Here is a 13552-nt window from a genome sequence, read left to right on the forward strand (position 1 = left end):
GATCTCAAAAGCAGACTATGGCGGAAGCAGTAAAAGGGAACAGAACACAATCACAGGGCATGCAATTAAAATTCTATCCACCGATGGTGCAGAATGGCGTGAAAATAGCAAAATTGAACACGAAGGAGATAGATCTGCAAGTCCAAAAATGGAAGACAGCTCTAATAGGGTATGTATTGGGTGGAAATCCATCATTTAAAGAGATGCTAAAATTTGTTTACGGTGTTTGGAATTTTGTTACAACTCCAACAGTATTAGAGCATGATGATGGTTATTTCATTTTTAAATTCGAATCTATGGAGGATAAAGAGAGGGTTATGCAGCAGGGACCGTATACAGCTAACAATAGGCCTATGATTCTAAAGGACTGGGATCCAAATTTCCAGATCAAAGAAGAATCTATGAGAATTGTACCACTGTGGGTCAATTTTCCAGGTCTGTCTATCCAATGTTGGACTGAGGAAAACCTAGGAAGGATTGCTAGCCTTCTAGGTAAGCCAATTTGTACTGATAGGCTAACTGCGGATTGTGAGAGGGTCTCCTATGCTAGAGTTCTAATTGATATGGACATCACACAGCCTCTACCAGAGGAAGTCCACATTGAGATACCTGGTCAAAAAAGCTGGATTCAAATGGTGGAATTTGAGTGGAAACCAAAATTCTGCCTAGAGTGTAACAACTTTGGGCATGAGAAAGGAAAATGCCAACAAATGGAGAAACAAAAAGAAGAAGTCAAACAGAAAAGAAGAAGAAAGAAGAGGAAAATGATATGGAAGCCAAAGGAAGTAAAGGAACAACAAACAGATAATACTGCACAGGAGGAGAAACAGGAGCTAGACAAAGGCAAGCAGAAGATGAACACACAAAATTTGAAGCATAAGGAGATCAATTATGAGGAGCTAGCAAATAGATACAGGTTTGCACCACTGATGATAAAAGAGAAGCCACCTGAACAGACTGTGCATGCAGATACCAGAAATGAAGCAGGACAAAGGAGCCTAAACAGCACCCCTAATGCTCAGCCACCATGATCATCATATCTTGGAATGTGAGGGGACTGAATAAGTCCCACAAGCAGCGAGAAGTGAGGAAATTCTTGCTGAGAAATAAAGTGGATATGATAGCTTGCCTTGAAACAAGAGTCAAAAAGCAGAAGGCAAAGGATGTTCAAAGGAAAATAGGCGATGATTGGAAAATTGAGGACAATTATGAATATGCACCAAATGGGAGAATATGGCTAATGTGGAAGGAAGTCAATGTCAATGTAACAGTACTGAGAAGACAGAGCAACTGATTCATTGTTATGTGCAAGATAAGAATTCTGTTTTCACTTGTTACATAACATTTGTTTATAGATTGCATACTGTTCAACATAGACAATCGCTATGGGGGAAACTAAGAAGTATACAATTGAATGATCCTTGGCTTATAATAGGAGATTTCAATAGTGTACTAAATATTGATGATAGAATAAATGGTAATCCTGTACAACAAGCTGAAGTAGTAGATTTCCAAAATTGTATTGAAGATATAGGAGTAGGGCAGATTACCAAAAGAGGGGGTGACTTCACATGGTGTAACAAAAGAGATGCTGAAGTAAGGATATATAGTCATATAGATTGGGCCTTTGGGAATGATGAATGGTTCAACCTATACACTGGTATTGAGGCTCAATACATGCTTCCTGGATGTTCAGACCGTACTCCAATAATGATAAGTACTGAAGTGCAGAATGAAAGTCAACAGACCTTACAGACTGTTAACTACTATAATGAAGCAGGCAGAATATAAGGAGATTGTACAAAGAGTATGGGAACAAAGAAGTGGGGAGATGCGATGTCTACAGTCTGGAGAAAATTGAAGCAGATTGAGAAAGAGACTAGAAGTATACAACATGAGCATTCATCAATGGATAAAAAGCTAAACAAGATGAGAGAAGAGTTGAATCAGATTCAAGGAATGTTAAATGAAGATTATTTTAATGCAGAACTGATAGAGGATGAAAGGAAATGTCTAGCAGATATTGAGAAGTGGGAAGCGGTCCAAGAACAAATATTAAGGCAGAAATCAAGAGCTACATGGATCCAACTAGGAGACCAAAATACAAAGTATTTTCATGCCTGTATGCGAGCTAGACAAGCAAGAAACAAAGTGAGCTGCATTTACAATGATACTCAGGTGAAGATCACAGAACCAAAGCTGATTCAACAGGAGTTCATCCAATTCTTCAAACAGTTACTGGGGATAGCAGCAGACCAAATGCCAGGAATTGATCTAACTATAGCAAGAGATGGGCCATGCTTAACAGTGATTCAACAGCAGCAACTAGTAGTTCCAATCACTAATGAGGAGATCAGCCAAGTAGTGAGGAACCTGCCTAATGATAAGGCACCAGGCATTGATGGATATCCTGCAGAATTCTTCAAGGAGTACAGGTCAATCATAGGGCAAGAAGTAACAGATGCTGTGCAGAATTTTTTTCAAAAAGGAAAGCTAATGAAGGAGGTAAATTGCACAACTGTCACATTGATACCAAAGGTAAAAAATCCCAGTCTTGTTGATGAGTTTAGGCCTATTGCTTGTTGTTCAACACTATACAAGATCATAGCTAAACTCTTAACAAATAAACTGAAAATGGTGGTGGATTACCTGGTTGGACCTGCTCAGTCTGCTTTTATTGAAGGAAGGAATATACTAGACAATGTGATAATGGCACATGAACTAATCAAAGGATATACTCAGAAGAATGTATCACCAAGGTGTATGATAAAGGTGGACATTAGGAAAGCCTATGATTCTGTAAAATGAGGTTTTCTGAGAACAGTATTACTGGTTGGTGTGCCCTTAAAGCTAGTGGAACTGATTATGACATGTGTTAGTACAGTAAGCTACTCACTACTGTTGAATGGAGGTCTCACTGAGAAGTTTGAAGCAAGGAAAGGCTTAAGGCAAGGGGACCCCATGACACCTTACCTGTTTGTTCTAGCCATGGAGTACCTCAATAGATATCTGAAAGCTCTGACAAGAATACCAAACTTTAATTTTCATCCTAAATGTAGGAAACTGCAGATTGTCCACATCTGCTTTGCAGATGATCTTCTTATGTGTTGCAGGGCTGATGAAATATCCATGAAGATGCTTATCAGATGTTTCCAACAATTCTCTGAAGTCTCAGGATTGCATGCTAATATGGATAAAAGTTCATTATATATAGCAGGAGTAAAGAAGGGATTCAAGGATAAAATGTTAGCTGAGTTGTAGTTATCAGAAGGGACCTTACCATTCAAATACTTGGGAGTACCATTATCTGCAAAAAAGATCAGCATACAACTGTGTATGCCCTTGGTGGAAAAAATTGTGGACAAGATTAGAAGCTGGACCTCTAAGTTTCTTTCATATGCAGGCAGACTACAGCTCATCAAGAGTGTCTTGTTTGAAATGCAGACATATTGGGCTCAAGTGTTCCTCATCCCTAAGAAGATTGTAAAGATGGTTGATAGCATATGCAGGAGGTATCTTTGGACTGGGAGCAATGACACCACCCAGAGAAATCCTATATCCTGGGAGACTTTGTGTAAGCCAAAAGAAGCAGGAGGACTAAACATAATCAACTATGAAGCATGGAACAAGGCAGCAATAACAAAGCTACTATGGGCATTAGTGAATAAGAAGGATAAACTCTGGATAAAATGGATACATGGCCAATATATAAAGAAGCAAGATATAGCAAGTATGGAAGTTCCTAAACAAGCTAGTTGGCTTGTAAGGAAGATATTCAATGCAAGAGAATGGTGGGAAAATGACATGCAAAGAATGCAGACTTGTGTAAAGAAGGGGAAGTTCAGCATCAAAACAGCATATGTAAAAAGCAATCCAGAATGGCCAAAAGTGAGATGGAAATCCATAACAATTATCAATGGTAGTCTGCCAAAGCAACAGTTCATAGTGTGGATGGCAATGCATAGAAGATTGGCAACAGTGGATAGATTGTTGAAATAGGGAATTCAGGTTGAACAAGGATGTGTTCTGTGTGAAAGAGACTTGACTAAGACTCATGAACACTTATTCTTTGAATGTTCATACTCAAAGAAACTATGGGAAAGCATGTTAACATGGCTTGGATATCACAGAAGAACTCAAGACTGGGAAGAAGAAGTTAACTGGTTAATCAAGAATGTGAATAATAGAAACCCAAAGAAAGCCATAATAGGAGTTGTGTTTGTTGCTGTGATGTACAACATATGGATGGAAAGAAATAGTAGAAGATTTCAACAATGCAAGAAGACATTACAAGACAGAGCAAAGGACATTGCCGTCCAAATTCATGTTACTGGACAAAAACAACAAAAATGGAAGCCACCACTGGAAAAGTTAAACAACTATCCTAGTTGTTTATAGGATAGTTATATGCTTTATAATAGAATAGCAACAGAAGAGTTGTATAGGATATTGCAAATGGTTTTTTTAATTTATTTTGAGATCTGCTCCAAAGTCCATACAGAGCAGATGGTGTATATTTGCAAAAAAGGTTGGAATAAAGGTTTTACTTTCGACCAAAAAAAAAAATATTTTCTATAACAATTTAATGACGTGACGTACTATACTAGAAGCCAAAAAATACAAAATCCAACAATTTTAAACTATATATGACAATTCGATATTCTAACACATGAGAAGAGAAAATTGAAAGAAAAGGTTTCGAAATTACGCATTAGTTCGAATTTGGATGGATCAAAATGATTAAATCAATAAAGAAAGCATGATCCGACACAGTCGAATTTTGCTTGTGTCAAAATAGGTAGGGTCTCCACTCCCCTCCTTTCCTATTTTGCTTTTGGAAAAAAAAAAAAAAGTGAAACCTAATGTATTTTTAAATAGTTCCTGATGGCCAAATTTGATGTATTTTATATTTGGGTTTAAGTTGCATTTTGCATATCATGTTGTCTTATTTTGACATAATTGACGAGCCATTTTGAATTCAATTCAGTCCGGGGGTCAACTTGACAAGTAAATCATAAACCTAATAGTTTTGTATGTAAGCTAGTTGAATAATTATTTAAAATATGTTGATTTTGCCACATCTAGAAAGGACTATATCAAAATAGCTTCTCACTTTTAATGCATATTTTAATACGAAATTTTCTCCTTTATACTTGGTTTTAGTTGGTTGTTTCACTTTCCTTTTTTTTTTCCTTCTCCTTTTGTAGCTTTTACTTTATCATTTTTGCTTGTTTGCTTTTCTTGTTAGTTGTTATGCCTTTACCAAATAACATAATATATAATTAATGTTATACAACGTGACCTTACACTCTGTTTGGATCATTGTTCCCCATCGTTTTATAATGTATTGTATTGTATTGTATCGTATTGTACCGTATCGTTTTATGAATACAATGTTTGGATATATTGTATTGTTTGTTATTGTTAAATAATATTTTATTGTTTGGTTTGACTGTATCGTATTGTACTGTAACTGATAAGTTTACTAAAATACCCTCAATTGTTTAAATATTAAATTTATCAAAAATTATGTATAAAAATAATTTAGAAAAAGAAAACAGAAGAAGTCAAAACACCTTATGAAAGCAGAACAAAGGAGCGATACAGAAGAAGGCAAAACAAAGGAGCACAACAAATTAGAATTGAGTTAAAAGGAAATTAGGAGAAAAAATAAAACAGAAGGCGGCAAAACACCTTTAACATTAGTCTGAAAAAAAACAAAGTAGGTTATAGGTTGGAGATTTGGAGTTAAAATAGAAAAAAAGATAAAGGGTAAAATAGAATTGTAGAGTAATAAGTTAGGGCATGATTGGAAAGAAAAATAGGAAATAATCCCACCACACCAAATCGGTTGTTTCAAAAAATGGTACTTTTCATTGTTCCGGAACAATGGATTTAACAATACAATACAACCAATTTTATTGGAACAATCAAAACAAACATTGTTTTGGGATAACAATACGATACGATACAACAAGGAACAACCCTCCAAACAAGCTGTTAATTAGTATGTGATTTAATGTGTGGTTGACACATACAGTCTTCATGACCCAAGCTTAGAATGTATTAATCATTGGGAATCAAAGTTCAAAGGTTTTGTTTCTGAAAACAACTAATGATTTTCTTATGACCATATTAGGTGGCTTAATAAACATAACCAAATCAGTATTTTTATTTGGTGGCGACTCTAAATCCTTTATGGACATATTTAAATTGTCGTAATTTTAAACAAACCTAAAACGCTTCTTTTTCCGTTTTCAAAAACTTGAATATTTTTTTAATGGATACAACAATAAAACATTTTGATAAAGAAGACTTATTTAAATGAAAAATAACTAAAATCAAGTGAATTAATTAAAATAGCCTTGCTTTATGCCAAAAAAAAAAAAAATCAAAAATTTGTCGAGCAGTTTCGATAATTCTTAATTGTGCCTTTTCTCTTAAAAGGAAGCATATTTACACCAAACTCTAGCAGTACTTCTGAATGGATTTTATGATATGATTCCATCCAATGATAAATTAAACCATGTCGTAAAATAGTTATATAAAGAAAATATCTAGAGAGAAAACTGTAGAAATTTTTAATCTAAAAAATATAGTAATACAATTGGGATAAAGGAAGTCTCCTATTTTTTATAGAAGAATAAAATCTTGTTCTCAAGAATAATGTGCTAATTTTTAGCAAAAGAAATCGAGCTACCATATAGTAATTACTTTTCTTAAGAAACTTTCCTTTAATAAACCTAACTGTACAAGGAATGTATATCCATAATAAAAGTTCATAAAAACCATATTTTTCAACGTTTTGTTATCAAGTAATAAAAGTAATATCTTTCAAATAAAATTTACTCTGATCTATTTTTATTCGTTGATAATAAAAGCAATAAAAGTTTAATGACATAAAAAAGAAACACTTAATTACGATTATATTATTATCAGTATCCAATTACTTATTTGTGATTATTTAGTTAATTGATAAAAAATATTCTATACGCTTCAAAAGAGATGCTTAGAATCGGTAAAATATGTAAATTAGAAATAAATTTAAATTATTGAAAGATTATTGCTTTCAAACCTATGGATTAGGAGAATAATTTACATATTTTTTGTGTAATAAAAAAAATATAAAAAATCATACTTTTTGACTCCTAATAAATATCCTCATTTAAGCAGGACACGGAGAAATAACCTATTAAGCTCTTATAAATAGATCGAAAATTACTCTCTCTATATATCCTTTTCTTTTTGCGAACACTCTCTAGAAACCCAAATCAATTGATCCCAATATTTCCCTCAATTCCGTGTTCTTTTTTCCGGTGAAAGCTTTTCAGAGTCACCGGATAAGTGATATGTGAATTGGGTTTGGATTAATTTGCCCTAATTTGACGTATATATATGCTGTGATCGATTTATTGATTGATGAGGAAGAAGAGAAAAGGATGTGAAATTCTGTGCCCTAATAAACAACAGCGAGAAATATGGGATTCAACTTCAACCCATGATTCGATGATATCGAATTTGAAAAAAACCCATTTTTCATTAGTGGAATGTTCTAGAAGGTTGAAAAAGAGGTGTAAGGAAGATGATGCTGTTGGCCTAGGATCTTGTAGTAGAACTAGTATTAGGCTTGCTGCTGCAACTGCTCCGGCACCAGGTGGCAGTTCGTCGATTAGTTTGTGTACCCGAGGTTTGAAAAGAAAAATAGGATGTATAGATGCAGCCACACAGATGGGTAGGAAGAATAAGATTGAAGATGATTATGTAATGGGGGAAGCATTAGGGAAAGGTAAATTTGGGTCAGTTTTTATGTGTAGGAGTAAGTTAACCGGGGTTGAATTCGCCTGCAAGACATTGCCTAAAGGCGAAGAGACGGTTCATAGGGAAGTGGAGATAATGCAGCACTTATCGGGACACCCGGGTGTGGTGACATTGCAGTCTGTGTATGAGAATGGGGAAAGTTTTCATTTGGTGATGGAGTTGTGTTCCGGTGGGAGGTTGATTGACCGGATGACGAAGGAGGGTAGGTTTTCGGAGCATACGGCTGCTAATATATTCAAGGATTTGATGTTGGTTATACAGTATTGTCATGATATGGGAGTTGTACATAGGGATATTAAGCCTGAGAATATCCTTTTAACTGCTTCTGGGAAGATAAAGCTTGCTGATTTCGGCTTGGCTATGAGGATTGCCAATGGTAAAACACTTACACCGGAACCCAATATATATGTTACCTCTTGCTTGTTTGTGTTACTTATGCACTGTCATGTTTACCAGATGGTTTATTTTTATGATAAATTTTGCTCGTTTTATCTTAGTGGCAATGCCTCTGCCTAGATTCCGTTTCATCTCTTCCAACTGTGATTTGTTTCTAATAGTTTATGTTCTAGTTTTTTTAACTCAAAAATTATGTGGTTGGTCTGTGTACTTATTTGTGGCTCTGATGCTGAATTTTGGGATATCTGTTGTGATTATTTCTTTCTTCAAAAGATGTGTTCACTATGCTGATAAGTTGGGAACTCTAATCTTAGAAAGTTATTTTGAGATTACCTACCTACATGTGAGCCTTCCCCTAGCTACTCTATTAATTGGTGCAAGTGCTTGAGCCCCCGGGCTTTGGCCTAGTGGTAATAGTGCATCGTAGGTTAGGCAGGCGTCAAGGGTTTGCCATGCTGCATACGAAAACGTGGCATTTAAGTGGAGAAGGGTAGAGGGGCAGGCCCAAAATCCACCGAGCTTTGAACCGTCCACCACTCGCTCTTGGGAAATTTCTTGGTTATAAAAAAAGGTGCAAGTGCTTGGATGATTTCACGTCCTTCCCCACTATGATGCTCTGCAGTTGCGGATTTTGAAAATTTAGTCTTGCTCTCTTGATAGCAGTTTCTGGCCAAAAGCTTCTCACAGTTCCTCTCTTTTCCCTTTGCATAGTGAACCAACTCAAAGTATATGGGCTATAGATGTTGACTAAATTATTAATTTGAAAAATAAAAATTGAAGTGCGAATTTATTGAAGTCTAACTCCCTAAAGGGTAAAAAGTATTCCCTGATGAAAAAGAAAAAGTTACAGGCAAATAACCACTGGAAAAATGCACACACTTCTCAGGACTTTTGCTTACCCCTTTTGGTAGATGGTGATTAGTTGCACCTCTCTTCAAGGCATACCTCAAGTGAACTTCTATGATCGTGAATATAGTAAATCATCTGAATAGAGTTACCCTTTATGCTTGAAGTTTTGAGCAAGTCAAATATTTATTTGTATCCTGACTGTTTGAATGCCGTTGATTCACACAATTTTTTTTGTGTAAACCTGGAAAAAGAAAAAATACAACTGAAGTAATGTCAAAATGTGGTAGTAATATTTTCTTGGGTTAGTCAAATCTATATGTTGATGGTGCTGATTCTAGAGAGGACAGTATGGGACCATAGACTTCTTCATGAAAAAATTGTTTAGGTTTATTTTCCTTTCATTTTATTCTTTGCTCCTTTTTTCTGAAGAACGTGGTTATATCTGTTACTCTGCAATGTATAGGAGGGATATATTCCTCTTAGCTCTGCTTTCCACCTTTTTATAGTGTTGTTTTTATAATGCAGGTCAGAGTTTAAGTGGTTTGGCTGGAAGTCCTGCTTATGTGGCCCCTGAAGTACTTATAGGGGATTACGGGAAAAAGACGGATATTTGGAGTGCTGGTGTTCTTTTACATGCTCTACTAGTTGGTGTTCTTCCGTTTCAAGGGGATTCTTTGGATGCTCTTTTTGAGGCAATTAAGAGCATGAAACTTGATTTTCACTCTGAAAAATGGCAATCTGTGTCTAAACCTGCACGAGATCTTCTTGAGCGGATTCTCACGAGGGATGTTGCTGCAAGGATAACTGCAGAAGAAGTATTAAGTAAGCATATTATTCTATTTGTTATTGACTGGTTCCCTTGAATACTGCTTTAATAAGTAGGTAACTGGATTGACAATTCTCAGTTTGTATTTTGTTTTGATCATACAGGAAATTTGCTATGGAGAAGTATCTGATTAATTAAAGCTATTGACTTGTTAACAATTTTCTGTTACCTTTGCACTGGTTCACGGGCAGATGAACCACCTTTACTTTTTCTGCATCCTTCGTTTGCTTAGTTAAATTTTATCTTGATCAGCTTTATCAAATACTATATAATGATTGTTTGGCTGCTTTATTTTCCAATTTATGATTAAGATGCATTTCAGGTCATCCATGGATGCTGTTCTACACTGAGCGAACTTTGAAGACAGTGTCTGTCAGGTTGAAGCCAAAGCATTTCTCGGGCACACCAAGCCAAATACCAACAACTACCTCTAGACTAGAAACAGATGGAATGAAGAGATGCAGTAAATCTAACACTGGGGAAACCGAAGATTTAAGGTGTGAAAGTTTGAATAGAGAATCTGGAGAATCTGAAGAATCCGACGACACTGGCTTAGTTGATGTGCTTGCAGCAGCGATATTGCATTGCAGGATATCTGAACCAAAAAGGAGCAGATTGTGTGTTACAAGTAGTCCAATAAGGGAACAATGTTCGTCTAACTTGAAGTCTAGCCTATGCAAGGCTTTCTGATTCCAACCATAATCCATGTACAGGTTTCTTTACTATAATGCTGATGCCTCATTTTCTTGGAGGACACTAGTTAAGTTACTAGCGAGCAATTTCGACTGTACAAAGAAGCTTGGATGCAGATTAACTTGAATAACACCATCATTATTGGAAATGAGAAGGTCTGTCGAAGATTAAGATGAAAGTTGAGGCCTTCCTTCACCTGACAGTGGATAACATGTATTGGGGTAAAAACTGATTGCTGTACAGACATGTAAATAGCTGATGGCAGCATAGAGATAATTCTTCTGATTACAGTATTAAATGAGAAACTAACTGGTTTGATATCTCATTATTATTTGTTTTTCTTTAACTTCATGACTTCCTTATCAGTTTTTGAAATGTTTGAACCTGCACATGGAGCATTTTGCTGTGGTTTGCTCATTAACTTTCTTATTGCATTGTATTCTATTGATGATACCAAAGTTTTATTTGTTATGAAATATTATATTATGTAGTGGATGTCTATAACTCCTAAATAAGTTACTCCCATTACTCTTCTCCATCAACCTCTCACTACTTCTTACCATTATTGTTGTAACTCCCACACCTCCATAACTCCCTCCATGATCTTCTCTCATGATCTCAATAGTTAATACCACCTAAATGTCATCCTATAAATAGAGGATTTGGGCATCACATTGTATACACTTGAATACGTGGAAGAAATAAGAATTTCTCATCTCTTGCTCCCTACATTCTTGTTTATTTTCTTGTTTTATATTATTACTTTGAGCTAAGTTGCTTAACACGTTATCAGTACGAGTCTCTATCCAATTGAGTTACATACGTTTACAAAATTGTCTTACATCAGAAAAAGCATATTTCGGTTGTGCCTAATATTCCTCTGGAAGAGATGAGTTTTTCTTTTCCATTTAGCAACTTCAAGGAATGGTATGAAATATAATAAAAGGAATAACAAGGTTGAGGAGACCAGTACATCGATCCTTTTTTTTTTAAACTAATTCATTTTTCTTGTTCCTTTTTCTCAAAGGAAAGTTCCCAATACTAAGTATTTTCTTCTTAAAAGTCCATGCATATTCTTAAGTGTTTTACTTTATGAAGTTAAAATACTTAGATGTAAATTAATTATTACTGTTTTTTTTCTTCTAATATTTATTGTAAGTTTAGTTTGATCTCTTTCAGCTCATGTTTAGGTTAGATCTTATATGAGAATCAGAAGCATATAATGATGCAGTCAAATGTTACGTACTAAACCAGAGACCAAAGATGTACATAAATTAGGAAGCTACGCCAGCTTTTGCAAAGTGATCTGAAGAATTTTGATTCCTTCGTTACTAGTAAATAGATACTTATTGTTATGCCTTGTGTAAAACATATATGAGCTTAGTTTTATAACTAATAAAAATGGTAATATTTTTAAAGGCTTAAGGGTGAGTCTCAGTTGCACTTTGGCCTATTACGCTATTGGTCGAGGGTAAGACGGTGGGTTCAAGTCCTATCGTACTTTGAGGGTAAGACATTAGGTTTAAGTCCTACTGCACCATGATAATAAGACGCTTGGGATTGAGTCACAACGTATTATGGCTTAACATACCTTTTTGTGGATAAGGCATTGAGTTTGAGTCTAAATGCACCACATTGATTATATAATGATGACTAAAGAAAAATAATGTATTTTCATGAAAAAGCATGAAGCTAGTCCCACTTGATTTGCTCCATTCTTAAAGTGAATGTGATAGCGATGCATAGTAAATCTAAATAAAGACAAGTGGTTGACCAATGAACGTGGGCGTGCCAAAGACCAAAATAATAATAGTCATCATTATGATAATTCTAAAAATGAGAACAATAATTGTTCTCAAAATAATCCTTCAAAGGTGAAGGAAATGTGAATCAATACGGTCTGTAAAAATGAGACACGTTCAGACGATTATAGTCCATTTTTTGAAAGAATGCAACTTATGATAAGCATTACAAATGCAGACTCATTCCTGAAAATGAATGTGAAAATATATATGTGATAAAAATTATGCATAAGAATGTGCTTATGTATGATTGAATAAATACTACAACTCACATCTACGGGAGGTTTGAGAGAAAGTAAGATAATGAACATTACTGTGTGGTTACATGAATATGTCATTGGTCGCATACATCTGATGCGCCAAAAATATTTTGTCGTGCCTTATAAAAAGTTATTAAAGGCAAAATTAAAGCAAGAAAAGATTTTGCTTATAATGATTTTGACCATGACAATTATTATGATATGATTTTCTCCGTGAAGGAGACACCATATGAGGGTGTGACAAAAGATCTTGTAGTAAAAAATTAATTAAGAGCTTCGGAAGAGCTAATTTGTTCATAACATTAATATTTTATTAAGTCTCAAATAAATATTTTGAGTTTCAAATGTATTAGCCAGAGTAGATAACATATTGAGACTATAAATAAAGGAAGATTGAATATCTTCATATTACTATAATCATACCGGGTAAATATGAAAGCTTATCCGGCTTTTCTTTATATTTGTACTACACAAGTATAAGCATGGTGATGGAATCACATGCCACAAGTAAACTAGAGGTTTACTAAAATAAATATCAGTTGACATGACCGGTTGGCCATCCCGGTTCAATTATGATGCGAAAAATTGATTGAGAATTCACATTGGCATATATTGAAGAATCTTCTATTTCTTCAATATATGCCAATGTGAATTCTCAATCAATTTTTCGCATCATAATTGAACCGGGNTTATGATGCGAAAAATTGATTGAGAATTCACATTGGCATATATATATATATATATATATATATATATATGCCAATATGAAATCTCAATATGTATGTATGTATATTGAAGAAATGGAAGATTCTTCAAGAATTCTCTTGTACAGCTTATTCTCATGATATACCTGTTAATGTTGGGATTGAATCCTTTGATTTCTAAAACAAATAAAAGGTGATATATAT

At 34.8% G+C, this 13552-nt stretch overlaps 2 protein-coding genes across 2 annotated transcripts in view; one reads left to right on the top strand and one right to left on the bottom strand.

The window, feature by feature from the left end:
• Positions 1-7192: 7192 nt before the first annotated feature.
• Positions 7193-10999, top strand: LOC109217971 (serine/threonine-protein kinase PEPKR2). The gene is made up of 3 exons (XM_019382276.1): positions 7193-8194; positions 9589-9885; positions 10212-10999. The coding sequence occupies exons 1-3, from the start codon at positions 7420-7422 to the stop codon at positions 10577-10579; spliced, it is 1440 nt and encodes a 479-aa protein (XP_019237821.1). The 5' UTR covers positions 7193-7419; the 3' UTR covers positions 10580-10999.
• Positions 10612-13552, bottom strand: part of LOC109217964 — a 7739-nt gene continuing 4798 nt past the window's right edge. Inside the window, exons 2-3 of the mRNA XM_019382266.1 lie at positions 10779-10837; positions 10612-10674 (exon numbers count right to left, since the gene is read on the bottom strand). Of these exons, the coding sequence (XP_019237811.1) occupies positions 10612-10674; positions 10779-10837 (122 nt within the window). The remainder of the gene's footprint in view (positions 10675-10778; positions 10838-13552) is intronic.

Source organism: Nicotiana attenuata, unplaced genomic scaffold (assembly GCF_001879085.1).
Source record: "Nicotiana attenuata strain UT unplaced genomic scaffold, NIATTr2, whole genome shotgun sequence".
In the NCBI taxonomy this organism is placed as follows: Eukaryota; Viridiplantae; Streptophyta; class Magnoliopsida; order Solanales; family Solanaceae; genus Nicotiana; species Nicotiana attenuata.

Bases quoted from the DNA above. Each gene is read 5' to 3' on its own strand.
- LOC109217971 (XM_019382276.1), top strand. From the start codon at position 7,420: ATGAGGAAGAAGAGAAAAGGATGTGAAATTCTGTGCCCTAATAAACAA. The intron at 8,195-9,588 runs GTAAAACACTTA...TTTATAATGCAG, and splicing joins GGCTATGAGGATTGCCAATG to GTCAGAGTTTAAGTGGTTTG. The intron at 9,886-10,211 runs GTAAGCATATTA...GATGCATTTCAG, and splicing joins AACTGCAGAAGAAGTATTAA to GTCATCCATGGATGCTGTTC.